At 30.3% G+C, this 20,288-nt stretch overlaps 2 protein-coding genes across 3 annotated transcripts; one reads left to right on the top strand and one right to left on the bottom strand.

The window, feature by feature from the left end:
* The first annotated feature begins 13,592 nt into the window (after window positions 1–13,592).
* LOC115714423 (tubby-like F-box protein 5) lies at window positions 13,593–15,990 on the top strand. 2 transcript variants are annotated; one of them, XM_030643125.2, is made up of 5 exons: window positions 13,593–13,956; window positions 14,223–14,615; window positions 14,689–14,776; window positions 14,857–15,004; window positions 15,091–15,990. In XM_030643125.2, the coding sequence occupies exons 2-5, from the start codon at window positions 14,244–14,246 to the stop codon at window positions 15,782–15,784; spliced, it is 1,302 nt and encodes a 433-aa protein (XP_030498985.2). In that variant the 5' UTR covers window positions 13,593–13,956; window positions 14,223–14,243; the 3' UTR covers window positions 15,785–15,990. The 2 variants fall into 2 exon arrangements, with proteins under 2 accessions (XP_030498985.2, XP_030498986.2); XM_030643126.2 differs by having other exon boundaries at window positions 13,614–13,956; window positions 14,875–15,004.
* Window positions 15,991–16,330: 340 nt separating this feature from the next.
* On the bottom strand, window positions 16,331–18,582 carry LOC115714461 (anaphase-promoting complex subunit 10). The gene is made up of 6 exons (XM_030643183.2): window positions 18,057–18,582; window positions 17,919–17,979; window positions 17,730–17,822; window positions 17,543–17,613; window positions 16,789–16,893; window positions 16,331–16,704 (listed from the first exon to the last, which is right to left on the bottom strand). Exons 1-6 carry the CDS (start codon window positions 18,233–18,235, stop codon window positions 16,635–16,637), a joined length of 579 nt encoding a protein of 192 aa, XP_030499043.1. The 5' UTR covers window positions 18,236–18,582; the 3' UTR covers window positions 16,331–16,634.
* Between the last annotated feature and the right edge of the window lie 1,706 nt (window positions 18,583–20,288).

Genomic DNA, 20,288 nt, shown 5'->3' with positions numbered 1-20,288 from the left:
ATATATTTATATAATTATATGTTTTTAATGTGTAAGAGTAAGAATGATATGTTTGTTTGGGAAGAGAGTTACGTTAAGCCAACACCAAAAAAAGCAATACTTCTACACTACTAGCTGATAAGCTTTACCGTTAAGAAAAAGGAAAAAGTTTTAAGATGAAAAATGAAAATGGCTAAGCAATAGGAGAGAGAGGTATATTATATAGCATATGTATGTATATATATATATAGACATGTGAGATGTATATATATACATAAAAAAAGTGTTATTATTTCAAAGTGATTCTCATCCAACTGAAATGGAATTACTATACGTTTTGAATATAGTATTGGTTAAAAGTCAGTCTCAGTATAAAATCGCTTTCTCAATGCCCTTTGGCGGTTGCCCACTCATTAATTAATCATTTGGAATTATGTATAAAAACATAATTATATACATATATGAAAAATTGTTCTTAATTAGGATTGAGAATGGGGGCTGTATTTTTATTTTATTTTATTTTAATTCATTACAGATTTTAGGTTTATATTTAGGAATAGATTTAGTTTATATTATTAATATAAGTTTTTGAAAATAAATATTAGATTATTTCTTTTTTCAAAGAAATAACTAAGATGACATTACACGTGTATTTTTTTTTTCCATAGGTAATTACAGAATGATAGTGATGAAATGAGGTAAAAATAAAGTAACATTTAATATTTAATCTATCGTCTGCTTCTTTTTTCAGAGTATAATTTACATTATCATCAATATAGTATTATTTTAAAATTATAAAATTACTCGATAATGAAATGTGACCACTAAAGAAAATGATTACATCCAAAGCCAATATATATAAGTCTATTTCAATGGAGCTTGTTATTTTTTTTTTTTTTGCCTGTTTTCATGGCTCGTTTTCTTATTAAGCTACTTTTGCTGGAGTTTACCTATTGCTTCTGGGTACTTCATTTGAATTTTTTTATTATATATATTCAGAATATATATACAACTGATAATATGTAGAGAAAGCCTCAACTCCTTGGGGTAGTAGCAAATATAAATCAAATTATATTAAAAATATTTAGTATATTTACCATTAAAAAATAAGTATAAAAATAAAACAATTGAAAAATATTTCAAATTTCCTTCAAAAATAATAATAATAAAAAAGTATTGGGAACCTAGTTCCATTCTCTATATCAATTTTCATGAAGAAAAATTCTAAAAAAGGCTATTTATGGGAAAGCTTAGAAGTGTAGTAATGTTATAGAAATGTTAATGAGCAGCATGTTAGGGTGTAATTGATAAAAATCATGAATGTGAATCCCACAGATTCAATTTTTATTAATTCTAATATGAAAGTTACTACCTACTAAACTATACCAATAACAATATACATACAACTATACTCTATAGCTTTGTGTCACCACTTTAATGCATACATATGATATGAAAATAAGATTTGTTACAATACAATTAATAGTAAATTTGATTGTTAATAAAATTAAAAACATATTACGTTTATGTTTAAATTGGTAAATTTGGTGGGGATGATCATGAGGTCTCTATCTAACTCTCAAGCTTTCTCTCACGAACCCTAGCCCTTAAGGCATGTCTTAGACATACGCGGTGCTTAGGACCCACCTAATTTAGAGATTCAAAAAATATTTTTTTTTTTAAAAAATTACACATATATTTTTAATTATTTTGAAAAATACAATTTTTTTTTTAAATAAGGGTCAAAAAATAAATATTTTTTATGACCCACTAAATTTCAGGGCCAACCCTACCCTAAAATTTTCTTTTTTTTTTCTCTCTTCACCTGAATAGGGGGCACCGCACATTGGCAATTGGCAATGGGTGTGTGCCCGACCGAGCCTTGGCATTCTTGTTGCAGAGTTTCACGGCTCTCGGGCGTTAAAATCTTAGGTAGCGTTTGGTTGGAGGTAATGAAATGGAAATGAAACAATTTTCATTTCATTCCTTTGTTTGGTTGCATTTTAAAGTATTGGAATGACATTCCAATGGAATGCTCTTTCCACCATTTTGGTGGAATGGCTATTCCATTTTTAAAAGAAAGGAATGACCATTCCAATGTAACAAGGAAAAAAATTAATAATTTTTTTATCAATTTTTTTGATGCATTTTAAATTTTATTCCATTCATATTCCTATTCTCATTTTCATTCTTATTCCTATATTTTCATTCCTCCCAATCAAACGCCTCCTTAGTGTTTGGCAACATGGCTTTGGTTCTATGGTGTTTGGGTGTGTGGGCGGAGTGGGGTGGCTAGGGTGTTGCGCTTTCAATGATGGTGTAACTCATCAGGTTCAAGTTGTTTGTTGCAATATATAGTTAGTCTTTGTTTTGTTTGTGTTTTAGATATGTGCTTGGTTTTTACTTTTGTTTAGTTTGTTTGGGATTATTGTTGCAATACTTATGTTTTATCTTCTCATCCTTTGTTTGACTTTAGCTTGTGTCTTTTGTATAATTCTTCCTGTAGTTTACATTTTAATTTGGTGGTATTATCGATAGGGCCGATCCTAGAAATAAATGGGCCTTTGGCAAAATGATAATTGGGCCTAGAAAAGAAGAAAGAAAGAGAAAATTTGGGGCCTTTTAAATTAAAATAATTTTGTAAAAGTAACATTTTTGCAAATCAATTAACAGTGTTGTGAAATGATCTATATATTAAGTTTTGTAATACTTAACAAATAAACTGCTAACATCGACCATTATCACATCAGTCAGCGCCAATTGTATAATTTAAAATAAAAATAATTAATAATTAAAAATTTGCATTTAAAATCATTAAATTAAAATTTAATTAATAATTAAAAAATTAAAAGTAATATTAGAAACTTTTAAATCATTTTTTTAATAATACATGTGGCAATGACGTAACAATAAATTTAATTGCCTTGTCAATTTTATGTTTGCTACTTGTAACAAAACTGACAAAAAAGCTACTTAATTATAATATTGTGAATAATTAAAGGACTATATTTAACCATTGAAAAAAGAATCAAAGGGTACAATAATGTATAAGTGATTGTTCAAAAGACAAAAATCTTCCTTTCAAAAAAAAAGGGGACAAAAATCTTAAATGACTTTTAAAAAAGGGTAATTTACATGGTGTACTAACTTTTGTCATTTTTTTACAAAAATACTGCCAGACGGTATTTTTTACTTTTTTACTGTGTTTTTTTATAAGTTTCATACTGCAGTATACTGTGTTAAGTTTTCACTGGTGTTCTACTGGTGTTTTACTGGTGTTCTACTGTTGTTTTGAGCTGTTCTGCTTTGTGTTTTACTAGTGTTTTATAAAACACAGTATTTTTGTAAAGATTTCCGTGTGACAGTATTTTTGTAAAAATTAACCTAAATTCCAGTATTTTTGTAAGTTTCCCTTAAAAAATACATAATCTTTTTGGAATTAAGCTCTAAACATAATTGGTGACACCTATTTCTAGTGTAACCTTTATTAACACAACTTAGAGCATTAATAAAAGGCTAATTAGTAATTTTTTCCCTTGAATTTTGACATGTACTAAATTGTGTCTCCTAAACTTTTTTAGCCGTTAAAAATTCTCCCTGAACTATTGAGATTGTTAAATTTAAAGATTTTTGTCTAATTTTATTTAATTTTACTGTTTCAGTAATTGTTTATGTACTAAATCATGCTCACCAGACTTTGATATCTACCAAATCATTCCCCTCAAACTTTGATATGTACTAAATCATGCCCCTTTGAACTTTCATCCATGTTAGAATATTTTTTACTAAAATTAGACAAAAATCCTTAAATCTAACAATCTCAATAGTTCCGGGGGAATTTTTAACGGCGAAAAAAGTTCAGGAGGCAAGATTTGGTACATGTCAAAGTTTGGGGGGAAAAATTACTAATTAGCCTTAATAAAAACAACCTCAAATACCATAATTAATAACTCAAAGAAGAGATTCTATCTCTTCACAATTCTAAAAACTAAACTTTGGATTCACGATCTTAGATATTTTATTTTTCGAATTTTAATATGTACTAAATTATGTAATTTGAATTTTTCTCAAGTTGTTAAAAATTCTTTTGAAACTATTGAGATTGTTAGATTTAGAGAATTTTGTTTAATTTTACTAATAGAAATCTGATATAAATAAAAGTTTATGAAGCATGATTTAATAAATATTAAAATTCGAAACATAATTTAATTAATTTTAATATTCGAAAGTATAATTTAATATATAAATAATTATCGCCTTAATAAAATAAAATAAAAAAATCCACAGAAATTTTTGAATCAAATGATTTCGAGAATTAATCATGTTGCCTTGTTGAAATATCCATAAGCTTTATTACTATTTGAACTGTTTTAAGTGTAGGTTGACCAATTAATATAGCCTCTACTGTAGGCCAGTACATCATTGAAAGTTGAATTTCAAATTGGTAGATTTGGTTGGTATCAATAAATCTAAAATTCATTCTGTTTAAGTTTACTTTTTAGATGCTACATAAAAATGGTACGTTATAAATATTTGTTTCTTTCTACCTATTCTACTGGATTTTGGACACTAGTTCCAATTTCTTAGAAGTCAAATTACCAATCTGGAGGAAATCACTGAACCCATTTCCAAAATTTTGTCACCTTATTACTTTTATTTTCTTGCTGTATATTTAGATATTGATATGGAGTATTAGTAGTTTTTTTTTTTAGAATAAATTTAGCAACTTTATTAATTAGCAATCGTTAATAATAATAGAACGCACTTCGTTAGAATAATTTTCCAATTGAAGCATAAGATCTGGAGAGAAACAATGATTTCTGGCTAAAACATGAGTCAGCTTATTTGCAGATCGTTTAACAAAAATACAACTCAACATTATTTAAAAATAAGAGAAAAGTACGAACATTATGAACTAAAAGACCAAAAGATGATGACAAAGGAATTTGAATATTAGTAGTATTTAGTATTATTTAAAAGTGGCGTTTTATGTCACGATATTTTTTAAAAATTATTATTTTAAATTATATAAAATTTAATATTTAATTATATCAGTATTAATATAGGGATATGATTTTGTGCCGTTATTGTACTTTCACGGATTGTAATCCGTGATGTACGACAGCCGTCAGATGAGGGAGTTATTTGATTTGACGGCTGAAATTGATTTAGGGGTAATTAGGGTTAAAAAGTAGAAACGTACCCTGACACTAATTTAATGTACCTCAGACCCATCTAATGTACCACGGACTACATTCTGTGAAAGTACATCGGGACAAAATCATATCCCTACTAATATAATATTAAAAAAAAATATTAGACAGTTACATTTTAACATTTTTCATATATGTACTGTCAATTTTTATTACAAAGATGGATCGAATTGGACTATTTCTTTTTTCTTTCACGCTCCCCAATTTCAATCGAAATGTCCCAATCATCATCACCCATTTCACCTAATCTTATAGTATAAAATTCAATAATTTATTCATTGAAACAAATATATATGGATGATTTCTTAACGGGGATTATCTATAAATGGTTACTAAATAAATTTAATTAACTGTATAAATATTAATTTTAAAAATATTAAATCATTAAATTTTGATATAATAACGAATAATAAAAGAGAAATTTAAATTTATATGCTTAGTTTAATTACTTAATTAGAAAAAATATAAAAAAATATCACTTTTTATATTATATCAAAAGTATGTTCATATAAAAATATTTAAGTTAAACTCAACTTTACTTATCTATTTTTTTTTTTTTTGCTAAAAACTTTTTTTTTAATTTTTTTTTTCAACCGATAGAAAAATCTCAGCACATATGATGTAAAAGTGGGAGATTTTTTTATTTAGATAAAAAAATTAAGCATAAGAACTTAAATTTTTCTAATTTTAACCATTTATGGGTAATACACATCGAGAATACATACATATACATATGAATTATGAATAGATATAAAAATAAGTATGTATATTGCTGTCTGTTATAGTGTTAACCCAAGTGGCATACCCAACTACAATTATGTATAAATTTGGCAACAAAAAGTCATCATCATTCCTCTATATTATATGTACAAATAAATGGAGTTAGTTAATCTATTTAGCAACTGTTTATAGCACTGTGTAATGTTCACATATTGATTTGGTCTGTAGTTTATGTTTTCGAATTAAACTAATGTAGCAATTTTTTTTCTAAAAAAAAAATCAAAATCAAGATCATTGACTAATTATTCATTCAAATCACATCTAAACATATTAGTTTGGTTCGAAAAATGAATAACCTTCGCTTACTTTCCACCGATAAATTAGCCATTAAAAAAAATTACGTATAGGCATGTAAATTCTTATTTTATTGCTCTTAATAACATAAAATTAAAATATATATTATAAAATTGTAATTATATTAAATATTTAGAACTCAATAAATAATAATTTTTAATAAATTAATTTATTATAGATATATTATTAGGAAATTCTATATTTAAAGATCACCTTATTTTTCTTATAATTATCATTATTTTTATTTATAATTGTCTCTATTTAATAAACGTTGGCAATAACTCATTTTGTAGTAGTGATTTGTTAATATTTCTCTCTCTATGGAGATTGCTAAGAAAGGCAAAAAAAAAAATACTCTGTAAAAAAAAATGTGGTTATAGGGTGAGAAAGATACGAATCGATTCATATAGTCTATAATATTATAATCACAGTACGATACATATATACTATTTGTCAAGAATAATAAAGGGTCTGGAGAATTTTCAATTTCAAGTGTATCGAGTATGTTTGGAAACAATAATAAAATAAATGAGTTCTATCTAGTAATATTTTTTCTGAACCAGAGTTCTATCTCTAGCTAGTACTTAATATTGAATGAAGAAATTCTTATAAATATCCTAATGTTTCTAAATATATATATACATTAGTTATGGGATTCACTAACATGTATATAAAATATAATTTATGGTGTAGATGGCAATAAAAAAAGATTAATTAAGATTTTTTACTTTCTAAATTTTAACATGTATTAAATAATAATTTTAAGCTTTTAAGATCATTAAAAATCTCTTTAAATTATTGAGATTGTTGGATTTAAATATTTTTTGTCTAATTTTAGTAAAGAAAAATTAATATAGATGAAAGTTCAAGAGACGTACTTTGTTACATGTCAAAGTTCAAGAAAGATGATTTAATAGATATCAAAATTTAGGAAGTATAATTTAGTACATAAACAATTATTAAATTAGTAAAATTGATGCAATTAAACTAAAGTCTTTATATTTAATAATTTCAATAATTTAAAGAGAATTTTTAATTGTCAGAAAAATTTAGAGGCAAAAATGTAAAAAAGATTATAATAAATTAAAAAATGATATATATATTTTTTTTTAAAAAAAAGAAAACATTAAAAAATGATATTAAAGCAACTTCTAATATCTGTATGGCTTTCTTGTATGTCATTTTCTTTGGGAGGGCTAATATTATTCATTTCAGTACTCAAACTCATTGTAGTCCCCTTTTTGGCTTAGCTTTTTCCATACATGATAATTGGAGAGTATGATAGGTGTCGTATTCATTAGGTTATATAGCTAATTACAGATCTTTATTATTATTGCTTTTTCTACATCTTTCAATTCTACTATCTAATGACAAATTATTATTATTTAGAATTTATAAGAATATACATTTATTTGTTAATTTTTTTAAAAGAAATCATTTAATTATTACTATTATTTAATATATAATTTTATATATGTATTTGAGATATTAATTAATTAGGTTATAAAATATCTCTAAAATTTACCACAACATGACTTTACTCCCACTCCATAGGCTAGCTACTATAGTTAGTATTGAGAATTGTGTGGTACATAACGTGAGAATAGTTAATTATAATCCGAGCACTAAAATATTATCTACAATAATATATTATTATTATTATTATTATTATTATTATTATTATTATTCATATTTTTAAAAGGATGATATTATTTTTAAAACAAGTAATAATTAATAAAATAATTTACGATATAAATATTTAAGTTTAAGTTTTCACTGTAATAACATCAAAGTTATATTTTTACAACTCTGTAGGTACCTAACCATTAAATGTTAAGTTATTATTCACGTACCATTTTCTTATTAGTATATTTAAACTATTATTTTTAGAATAAAAATTTAATGACTTGGACCAATTAAGGATTACCACGTGGCAATTCATTTCACCAGTCAGGTACCTACAGAAGTTCCAGAATTATAACTTAGGTATTATACCTGCCAAAAATTAAATTTAAGTATTTATTTGCAACTATGAGTTAAACTTAAATATATATGTAGCAAATTACTCTAACTAATATTTTTTTTAGAGGTACTGTAACTAATATTTGTACATATATATTTTTCACACTTAGTAATTTTTTAAATGTAAATACCATTTTGGATCCTGTATTTTGTAAAAGTTACTAATTGGACTCTCTATTTTGTTAAATAAAACAAACCTTGTAATTTCCAAAATTATACAAATAGGACCCTAAAATGATTTTTGTCAAAATAAAACTTAATAATTATCTAATCTAAAGATGTTATGACAAAACTGGTTGCATTCTCTGTATCTGTTCGTGTTAGAAATTGTCTTGTTAGTTATATTAAAAAAAAAAATTGTTGAAAATTAAGCTCAGGGTCCTATTTTTATCATTTTGGAAAACATAAGGTCCATTTTGTCATTTAACAACACAGAAAGTTCAATTAGCAACTTTTATAAAATACAATGTCCAAAATGGTATTCACTCTTTTTTTAAAATTAATAAAAATTAAACTCATCTTAAAGTAATATATAACTTGTTAAACAATTTATAAATGTAAGAGTATCTCTAATAGTAGTGTTTGGAGAAAATACTTCCCGCTAATATGACATAATACTTATAGAAGTTAACCATTAGAGATGTTTGAGTGCCAAATTAAAAATTAACATTGAGCCATACTTTTTTTTAAAAAAAATAAATTAAAATAAATAATATATTAAAAAATATTTTGTAGGATCATTGGAGCAAAATTCAAGAGTATTTACTATTAGAGTATTTTAGAAGTAAGAGTACTAAAAATAATGTGTAAAAAAATTAAAATAAAATATAATATTTTAAGATGATATGGAGAACATTGCAACTTATAATAGGTGTCACTATTAGAAATGCTTTAAATATATTATCACTAGTGAATCTCAAGCTAAATATTTATGTTGATTGAAAAATATTACATTCATATTTTGTGATAATCTTAAGTAATCAACAATAAAAATATAAAGACCACATGTTGTGTGTAGTGGTATGAAAGATTTTATTGGTGACCTTCTTTATTTAAGTCAAGGGTCATGACGAGCCTTGAGGGTAGGCGAGTCAGGCGTGGACTTCAGGCCCCTGAACTCTCAGGGCCCTAAAATTGTGAAAAAAATATTAGTACATAGATAAAATATTAAATAATAAAACAATATAACAAATATTGTTTGGTATAGTGATAAAGAGTCTTACACTAAGAGATCGAGTGATTAGTTCTCAATCTTTACTTTTTTATTTTTTAGAAAAATATTTAATGTATTGTTATGAAGGATTGAATCTTGGAACAGAGTTTTAAAAAACTTTATCATTACACCAAAGTACTATAACTATTAATTTGATAATAATTAAACTATATATAGGGATTTTAAGATTTAATTTACCTTAGGCTCCATATATGTAAAGACCGCTTAGTTTAATTTAGAATTTAGTATTAATTATGATTTAATTATGGAAAATTATTTATAGATATTTAAATAATTATTTATGCTGTTATTTAAATTCTGAATGCATTTTATGTCATATAGTGAAATTTCATAATTTTGTATTTCCGGTGCCCGGCAACATGGAACTCGGTGTTTGGCTCAGTAGAATCACAACTTAGCATGTTAGTATATTGGGACAGTTTATTAGACATTGGAAATGTCGGGAGTGGTCGGGAATTTAGAACTTCCCAAAATACCCTTTTAGTACCCTTTATGTTATTTTAGTGTGGAGGGGCAAATTGGTCATTTTGCCCCATTAATATTTTGTCCTTTAGTGATCTTATTAATTGGGAATTATGTGATTTATTTTATGTGTGTTGGCTGAAATAAGAAGGGAATTAATGTTTATTTCATTTTTATTCAAAAGTTACAAAATTGAGAAAAATCAAAGAAAAAGAAAAATCAATTTTTCCTCTCAAGTTTCCTCCCTCTTTCGGCCCTTTGAGCAGCAGGGATTTGCCACTTTTCCTTTGTGAATTCAAGTTCTTTTTGTGTTCAAACCAAGCTAGGTTAGCTCTTACTTTTTCTCTCCTTAAATTTCTTGAAAATTAAGAAAAAGATGGTGAATTGCATGCTTAATTTGGAGTGTTGTTGCTGCTGTGTTTGTGTGTTAATTTCTGAAGTTTAAACTTGTTTAATTGAGTAGAATTGAGCTGGTTGTGATGCATGCTAGTTGTGTTATTCAAAGCTTTAAATTTTGGCTCAAAAACTATGATTTTCAAGGTAATTTGATGGATTTCGTGGTTGTAGTTGTTGTAATTGTTTAGTGTTGTTTGCAGAGGGTTTTATATGCATATTTGAGTAGTTTAAATCAAGTTTTAATGCATGTAGGTGAGCTTTAGCCAAGTTTGAGTTTTGAACTCAAAGCTTGGAGCTCACATGGCATTTTTCATATCTGTGAGTTCTGGGTTGTTTTGATGCTTTGGAAATATTTATTTGGGTATTTAGAACAGGTCTGGAAGGTTTGGTTTGGATTGGGTTTATTTTGAGTGAGAAACGAAATTTTGAAGTTTCCTGCTCAGAACCGGAATTTCGGTTCAGCAACCGGAATTCTGAATGGTGTTCCAGGAATTCCCAGAACCGAAATTCTGGTTGTAGAACCAGTCTGCCGGTTGGGGGATTTTTGGGAACCCTAGTTTTTCCCATTTTTATGTTGTTTAGGGTATTGCCATGCTTTTTATCGATAGGGAAACTTTTAGTTTCTAGTTTAAGTCCCCGGGAAGTGATTTAGCGTATCACTCATCAGTGTTGTGATTGTTATGGTTTAGGAGCCTGTAAATCGCCGTGCAGTTCGTTCCACTCAGGTTGACCGGCACACCTGAATTCGGAATCGAGGTAAGATTAGTATAACAGTATGCATATGTATTACATGTTTAGCGTGCATGTTAGGAAGCCTGTTAGATTACATTAGATATCTATATTGGCTTTGTACCATCCGACAGTATCACATCGGTAAAGCTAGAGTATGACTAGCAGCTGGAGTATGACCAGTGTATCGAGTTTAGGCTGATAATATGGTCGGTGGTACTGTACTGTTTGATCGTATCACATCGGTAAGGCTAGAGTATAACTAGCGGCTGGAGTATGACCAGTGTACCGAGTATAGGCTGATACGGTAACACATCGGTAAAGCTAGAGTATGACTAGCAGCTGGAGTATGACCAGTGTACCGAGTATAGGCTGTTACTTTGTCAAAAGTACAGTCGTACGAACGTTCGTGACTCAGTATCGTGTGGGACACGACAGTTAGGGTTATGGTCAGGGGTATGGGTGTCTGATCATAACCCGGGATTTATGTATGATTATGATTTATGCTTTTCTTACCGAGTCTGTCGACTTACAGTGCTATGTTTATGTGTAGGTAAGGGCAAGGCCAAGGCTGAGGAACCGTGAGGACGAGCCGATGAAGATTGTACATGTTGGGGCGGTTAGGCCTGGAGCGTACGATCCTCGGGACAGCAGCGCTTTTGTAGTTAGTCGCTGGGCGACAAGTATTTTGTAATAGACAGTAAACTTTTTGTAAAGTATTTTGTAAATGGGATCCCAAAGTATTTTGTATGAAATATTATATAAGTTTAATTAAAAAGCAAAAATTTTAATTAATCACGATTCCCATAAACTTCGTTGATTAGCAACGAGCTGCACAGTACGTTTAAAAATCACGTAATACGCCTATGTTAGTTAGGGTGTTACAATATACCTTAGGACTGGTCTTGTCAAGGATTCGAATTACACTACAACCCTTTGTGTGGAATCATACTTGGACCTTAAAGGCCTATAGCTTGCTATGGTGGGTAGGGGCGGATCCACATATAATCGAGGTGGGGCAGTCGTCCCTCGTGAAAAAAAAAATCAGAAAAAAAATATATATACAATTTAATTAGTTACAACATGTATTTGTAATAAAAGATGATATTTATAAGCATAATATTAACTTTGGTGTAATGGTTAAGCTACTTACTTAGCATATAAGTTAGAGGATAAATGTTCTAATCCCATTAAATGCATTTTTTTCTATTTAAGTTTACTTTTTTGCCCTCTTCACTTACAAAAAAAATTACGTCCCCCTCACTTTGAATCCTATGTCCGCCACTGATGGTGGGGCCATCATGGGATGAAAACTCTCATAGATAGTAGTATTGATGATCCAATTAAGACAGAATGAGGTATAAGACTCTTTTTGGATAGAGAGAAAATTGGTTTAGAATCTTCTCATATGTAAGCTGCGAGTTTCTCTCTCCACATATGATTTTCTAGAGAGAGAGAGAGAGAGAAAACGAATGAGGTATAAGACTCTTATAACTAGAATATGGTCCCCATGACTGTCTAAGCTACCGAAGAGGTGGAAAATGACTCTGCACTATGTGATTTTGTATTTATTTAGCAAAAAAAAATAATAATAAAAATAAAAATAGAGAAATACTAAAGGACACTTTAAAATATCAAATACTATTATTCAAAAAAAAAAATAAATATCAAATACTATAAAAATATTATATTGTTATTGATGTATTTTAATATTAAGTTCTAAATATTTTAATATAACAAATAGTATGAAAAACATAACTAATATTAGGCAAAGTGTCAAATAGTAATACTTCATAAAAATATATAGGCTAATTAGGATTTTTGTCCCCTGAACTTTGACATGTACCAAATCATGCTCCCTGAACTTTTAAGGCCATTGAAAATGCCCCCTAAACTATTGAGATTGTTGGATTTAAGGACTTTTGTCTAATTTTATTCAATTTTACTATTTTAATGATTGTTTATGTATTAAACCATGTTCCCCAGACTTTGATATATACCAAATCATGCCCTTCGAACTTTCACATGTACTAAATTATGCCCCCTGAACTTTCATCCATGTTAGACTTTTTTACTAAAATTAGAAAAAAGTCCTTAAATCCAACAATCTCAATAGTTCAGGAGGCATTTTCAATAATCTTAAAAGTTCAGGGACATAATTTGGTACATGCCAAAATTCAGGAGTAAAAATTATAATTAGCCAAATATATTATATAAGTATTTTAATAAAAAAAAAACCAATAAATATATTAGTATTGTAATAATGATACTATTATTAATATAAAAAAAAAGTTAAAATATAATGAGAGAATTGTCTTATACAAATAATGAAAATTTGTTTTATTACTATGTAAAGACTAAAGAGTAGATATTGTGTGTATTTTTAAGTAGACAACCGTAAAGTGGAATAAAGGACACGTATACCAAAAACTACACACTTTGAGATATTGACTACGTATACCTAAGCTAAGCTACTTTAACCCAATTACTTATTTAACTCAGTTGACGACGTACGTACAATACTTAATTAGATTCCCCATTCACAACAAATATCTTTTCTTTATTTTCTTTTTTAATAAATAAAAAATACAACTCATTTTTTATGTCTTTCTTATCCATAATCACACAGCAAGTAGGTCATTTATGTCCGTCTGGATCCAGTTTAGCCCTTTGATCTACCTTTTTCTTTCACACTTAAGCAACCTCAAGTTTTAATATTCTTCTTCTACTGATTTTCCATGTCTATTATGGTTTTCTCTCATCATTTTTGAATCTACACACCTTTCTTTCTACTGCTTTTCTTTTAATCTTATCATCGGCATTTTCCCACCTAGTTGATTTGGGCAGGTTTGATTTTCTAATTTTTCTTTTTGATTCTCTTTTTCCAGTGATTTGGGTTGTTTTAATTAGTGTAAAGAAGAAATCTTTTTGGATCAAGATTCAATTTTTCTTACACATTTTGATGTAATTCGTTTTTCTGAGATCTGGGTAAAAAAGGGGGTTTAGGGTTATAAGCTGATTTAGAGTCTTTGATGGGTTTCTTTATCTTTTTCATTTTTGATTTGAATTTTAAGGATTATGGTTTAGTGTGATTTGTTATTTTGATTTTGCAGAATACCCACAAAAAAAGGGAAATGTCTTTTAGAAGCATAGTTCGTGAGCTTAGGGAAATGAAAGGTGGGATTGGGAACATGTCAAAAAGAGTAAGTGAAGGAAAGCATTGGAGAAGTAGAACAAGGTCACAAACTGCCATTGTTCCTGATGAAGCAGCAGCTGCAGTGCCATCCTCAACTCCTTCAATTCCTCAATCTCAGTGGGCAAATTTGCCACCTGAATTGCTTTTAGACATTTTGAGAAGAGTTGAGGATAGTGAAACTTCATGGCCAGCTAGAGCTGTTGTTATCTTTTGTGCCTCTGTTTGTAGGTCTTGGAGAGATATTATAATTGAGATTGTCAAAACTCCTGAGCAATGTGGAAGAATCACATTTCCAATCTCATTAAAACAGGTAATGATTAATTAGATTAGTATGTGTTATTAGCTATTTCTACTTGTGATTTTTACACTGTCTTTTTGTGTAGTCTGGTCCTCGTGAAAATCCAATACAATGCTTCATTAGAAGGGATAGAGCAACATCAACATATTATCTGTACTTGGGTCTGGTGCCTTGTGAGTTTTCTTAACATCAAATCCCCTCCAAAAAATAAAACTTTCAACCTTATCAGATTCATTATGGTGTTGACTTACAGTGTTATCAAAATTGATAGCTGAGAGCGAGAGGCATAAGTTGTTGTTAGCTGCCAAAAAGATTAGAAGGACAACAAACACAGACTTTGTTATATCTTTGGTTTCAGATGATTTTTCCCGGACCAGCTCTAAATATGTTGGTAAATTAAGGCAAGTGAAGTGATCTTAGTTATGTTAATGTATCTCTTGTTGTTCTATGTTTTAGTTTGTTTATACCCTTTTATCAATCTTGTCAGGTCCAATTTTTTGGGTACTAAGTTCACTATCTACGACAGCGAGTCACCGTGCAATGCTGCTCCTACAGTTCAACCGAGTAACCATTCGAGTAGAAGGTTCCATTCTAAGCACCAGTCTTCAAGAGTACCGGCTTGTAATTACAGTGTTGGGAGTATCTCTTATGAGCTTAATGTTCTTCGAACAAGAGGTCCGAGGAGATTACATTGTGTTATGCACTCGATTCCTGGCTCTTGTATTAAGGAGGGTGCTTCTACCCCAACACCGATACAAAAACCGTTATTGCATACCACCTATAACGAGCAGCAGTTTTCTTCTCCCTTACTGAGCTTAAAGGGAAAAGAGCCCGCCACAGAGTTCAGCTCCACTAGCTTGGCAAAGCTGCCATCGTCGGTTCAGGGTGATGAAGAGCCTCTAGTTCTGAAAAACAAGGCTCCAAGATGGCACGAGCAACTTCAATGTTGGTGCCTCAATTTCAAAGGACGTGTTACCGTGGCATCTGTCAAGAATTTTCAGCTAGTCGCAGCCGTTAATCCATCACACAACATATCAGAGGCAGAGCAAGAGAGGGTGATCCTGCAATTTGGAAAGATCGGAAAAGACATATTCACAATGGATTATCGTTATCCACTCTCTGCATTCCAAGCCTTTTCAATCTGTTTGAGTAGCTTTGACACTAAACCGGCGTGTGAATGAAAGCTCGGGTTGGCTAGAGATCTCTCACTCATACTTTGATCAAAATTTGCCCTTGAATGAATGAAATTTTCATCCATTACCTCTGCATCTTTATCATATGTTAGGAATTGTATGTTGCATTATCTGTATTAACTGAAATTTGGATGTAACTTAAGGGTATTTATTTATAATGTGGTGATTCCAATTGAATCTTTTACTGTTTCAAACATGCACTATTCTGGACCTGTAACTTTTAAGTGCTCTGCTCATCTGTTATAAGTTCATTACATTACATATCTTTACTACCAAAATCTTCAGTTTGGGTGAAAAATTGGCCGAGTTCAGCCCTATCTGGTTGAAGATTTGGACCACAATTTTGTTATTTAACCCTGGAATCTGATCTCATGTTGCCATCACTTGCTCAACAAATCTAATAAAAGATAATTACTTTCGTTACAGATTTCCTTTTCAACTTTATCACATCATTGTTAAAGCCATTTTAGTTGTGCTGTCTCAATAATCTTTATAAGTCAATCTGTCCATAAATATGAAGGAGAAAACTAATAATAGTCATAAATTTAGTCCATTCTCTTGACTTTGAAAACCACTTGTGTAGACTAATATTCATTGGGAGAGCTAGGCAAACATAAAGTTTAATTCCTATAACACTTCCTTCACTTGTCAAACTATTAGCTGAGATATAAACATTGATTGTGTAACACACCTCTATCAAAACCCATTCAAGATGAATTAGGTGAAAAACAAAACAAAAATTTCACACGGTGGCAATGTATTAGAATCTTGCAGTATTCTAAATCCTATATGCTTCACAGATTATGCTCCTGGCTCAATCCATTTTCCATATGCTGCATCATCTTATAATGGAATAGGTGGTGAACTCACGAGATGTAAACTGAAATGGCTGATGAGGAATAGGATTCCTGCAGAGAAATTTCAAGGGAAAAAAATTACTTGCAGAATTAGTATGAAACTTTGATGAGCAAGAATGTGCAAAGAGAACGCACGGTCGAGGCCCGTAAATTTTGATTTGGCGGAGATGAGTATCCCTCCCATTAAGGTGATTAGACAACACAGAAATTTGCAACATGAAAGTGTTGACAAAAGTTTCCCTGTTCACAATATAGGTACAAAACTTGATTCAGTACTGAAGGAAATATAAATTGTTATATCAAATTGCTTAAGAAAGAAATCTTTGTGTTAATATACTTTCGTCTCAGTACCCTGGAGAAAGAGAGATCCAGTAATTTTCAAGGTTAGATTACATGGTGATACCGTGTTAATACAGACCACCAATTTTTAAGGAATGTGTTCTTGCCTACATTTGAGAATTTTCTTGAATGGAAATCTAGCTACAACAAGCAATTCAGAAATGCCCAAGACATTTAAGAAGAAAAAAAACTAGGTACTTTACTTCTCTAAGTTCACAATGATGTTTAAATTTTGACCTTGTAATTGTGCTATCTAGCCTAATGGACAGAATTTTTTTTATCCCTTTACACCAAAACTTCAATCCTCGAAATGTTCTTCCCTTGAAATAATACAAACAAAATAGTACAACACACAGTTACTTGAAATCACACCCAAGTCTCAACCATCAAGAAAAATAACTCATTCTCTTGGGAAAACATAAACTAAGGAAGTATCAGACAAAAGTGATAGTAATCAACAGATAAGGATAACACAGATATCATCTCTTTGTGTCTAAACTCTAAACCATGTTCTAATTAAGAAGAACTAGAAAAAACTATTAGAGCTTACCTTGCTTCATTCCCAGACAATGATATATAAACCCAACCAGTTGGCTTATCAAGCTCCACAGTCTTAATCTCCTAAACATTTTTCCCCAAAACAAAATTAGGTTATAGAAAAGATCATTAACAACAAAATCAAGGGTTTTGGTACTGAGATAAAACCACAAAAAATGCTAAGCTAGGGCTAGTGCTACCTTCAAATTGTGAAACCCATCTCCAGCTCGTATACATATCTTACCAGGCGTATAACTCTCATCTAGCTTGAAATCCACATATATAACAACAAGCTAAAACAGAAAAAGGATCATAAACCAAAAAAATAGGGTTTGAACGAAATGAATTAGATGATTAATACTTCATTTCATTCATTCATTCATACATACTTGAAGCTTTACTTTCTTCTGAAATTGAATGTTTACGAAGTGAGGCTGAGCTCCATCCGATCTGCAAACAAAAAAAATTAGCATAAGCAACAATAGGGATTTGTAAATTGAAGAAAGAAAGGAAGGAAGAGTAGTAACTGCCAATAAGTATCGAGATTGTCGTCGCGGAGAGATGAGACGCCATTGCCGGTCTTGCAAGAACTGACACTCCAAGCAGCCTCCTTACCCATTTCTCTGAGATCATCGTCAACGAGAAGCACTTGATTTCCTCCAGTGATCTTCACTTCTTCTTCTCCTTCAGACGTTTCTGTGGCCATATTCACTCACTCACTCGCTCACTCTTCTTCCTTCCAAGTCTCACCAACACTTGCCCCCTCTCTTTCAAATTTGTATAATGTAAATTCACTTATTTGTAACGGAACTCCAATATTTATTAAGTAAAACAAAGTGGGAATTATATTGAGTTGCTAGGTGTATATTAAACTTTACAAGAGTGTTAGTCAATAAACATGTCTTGTATAGTGATAGGGATTATCTTTATTCATCTTCAAAAGTTCGAAACTCACTTCAATCTCTGTGTTGGGAGCACTAAAGCTTGCCCTTTGAAGGCTAAGCTTGTTGAAAGTCCTGTTGTTTGTGTGATGGGAACCTTTGAGGTGGAATACCGATGACCAGATTAAGATTGGTTGAGGTATAAAGTCCTATAACTGACATGTAGTCCCAACCACTTGAGGTTAGCTCAAGTGGCCATAGGTGGGTGTGTGTCTTGGAGGTCCTTGGTTCGAGTCACTGGTAAAACATAGTTGTAATATATACGCTTAAATAAAAAAAAAAAAGACATGTAGTCCCATGATTGGCTTAAATGGTTGAAGGGTGGGAAAAGGATCTCTACTACATGATCCCCTATTAATTATAAAATAAGTATTAAGCACTATGGGTGCCCAGTAATTAATGCTTCTACAATTGGCGCATGATTTCGAATGTAATTCTACAATGTACCCCTATAAACTATAAAAAGTATGTTTCAATTATAATATTTTGTAAATGACCATTGTTATGAGTACTTAGCACCACGATAAAATGTTGTCCTATAATTGATTATTGATTTTCTATAATATATATGAAAGTAAAATAAGTGAGACTTAATATTGAGTTATACCAATAGTGATATTATACTTCACAAGTGTGCTAGGCGCCATGGGTCTTCACCAAATCACCGTGTAGTATTTAATGCTCCTACAATTCAATTGGTGCATGGTTTCAAATGTGTTTCTACAATGTACCCCTATAAACTATAAAAAGTTTGTTTCAACATTCATGAAAATATTTTAGTCTAATTTTTATTCATGGTCGTATATGTTATAATTTTTTAAAACATTCTGTAAATTTTTGAGAAATTCATTATAATTTACAATATAAAAAGTAATGTTCAAATAGTCTATTTTACATGCGTACAAAGTAAAAGAGTCTCGCGTACAACCAATAATTTAAACTCTATTATCGACATGTTAAATTTTTTCGAATTTTTCAAAATTTTGCGGGATGTCTTAAATAACTACAACTTACACAACCATAAAAAAGAATTGGACTAAACAATCATCCCAGATGCCGAAATAAATAGGAGTGCATAAATGCATCTACAATGTAAAATTTTCGTAAAATATTTTATTTCTAATACTTTTCTCAAAAATAATATAAGGTGCTTCTACAATGTACCTCTTAAAAAAAGATGCACCCTTATTGTTTTGGCCTCCAAAACAACTAATAGCCGCAGAGTATTAGCGACAGGCAAAATCTCCTGCTATAGTGAGGGTATTAACAGCGGATAACATAGGTCTGTCACTAATGCCTTTAGAATTTTAAAAAAAAATTAAAAACATTATTAGCTGCGGATCTCGCCGCTAATAATTAGGTGGGAAAATTCTTGCTCTTTATGTTTAAATTATTATTAGTAGTAAGACTATGACAGTCAGTAGTCCTGTGATCGGGTAAGCTGTGCAATCCCACATCGCTTGGGGAAGGTCAAGTGTGATGATTCTGAGACTGTGTAGGTATGAGACTACACAGTTGAAGAGGGCTTAAATATATTGATTGGTACTACCTATATCAACAAGGTGCATCTTGTTTTTCGGTAGCCCATCACGAAAGAACTCCACAGTTAAGCGTGCTTGACCTGGGGTAATTTCAGGATGGGTGACCTCCTGGGAAGTTTTTCCAAGAAGCGTGCGAGTGAGGACAAAGCACGCTAGAAACACTCGTGTTGGTCTGTAAGGTCAGTCGTCAATCTATAAAGCAGCCAGAGTGGCGTACTCGTGTATAAGAGCAATTATTCTGTGGGTGTAAGGACCCAATAGATGCTTGTAGCGGGGA

Source organism: Cannabis sativa, chromosome 4 (genome assembly GCF_029168945.1).
Source record: "Cannabis sativa cultivar Pink pepper isolate KNU-18-1 chromosome 4, ASM2916894v1, whole genome shotgun sequence".
Taxonomy (NCBI): Eukaryota; Viridiplantae; Streptophyta; class Magnoliopsida; order Rosales; family Cannabaceae; genus Cannabis; species Cannabis sativa.
This window is presented reverse-complemented; position numbering and strand designations above follow the sequence as displayed.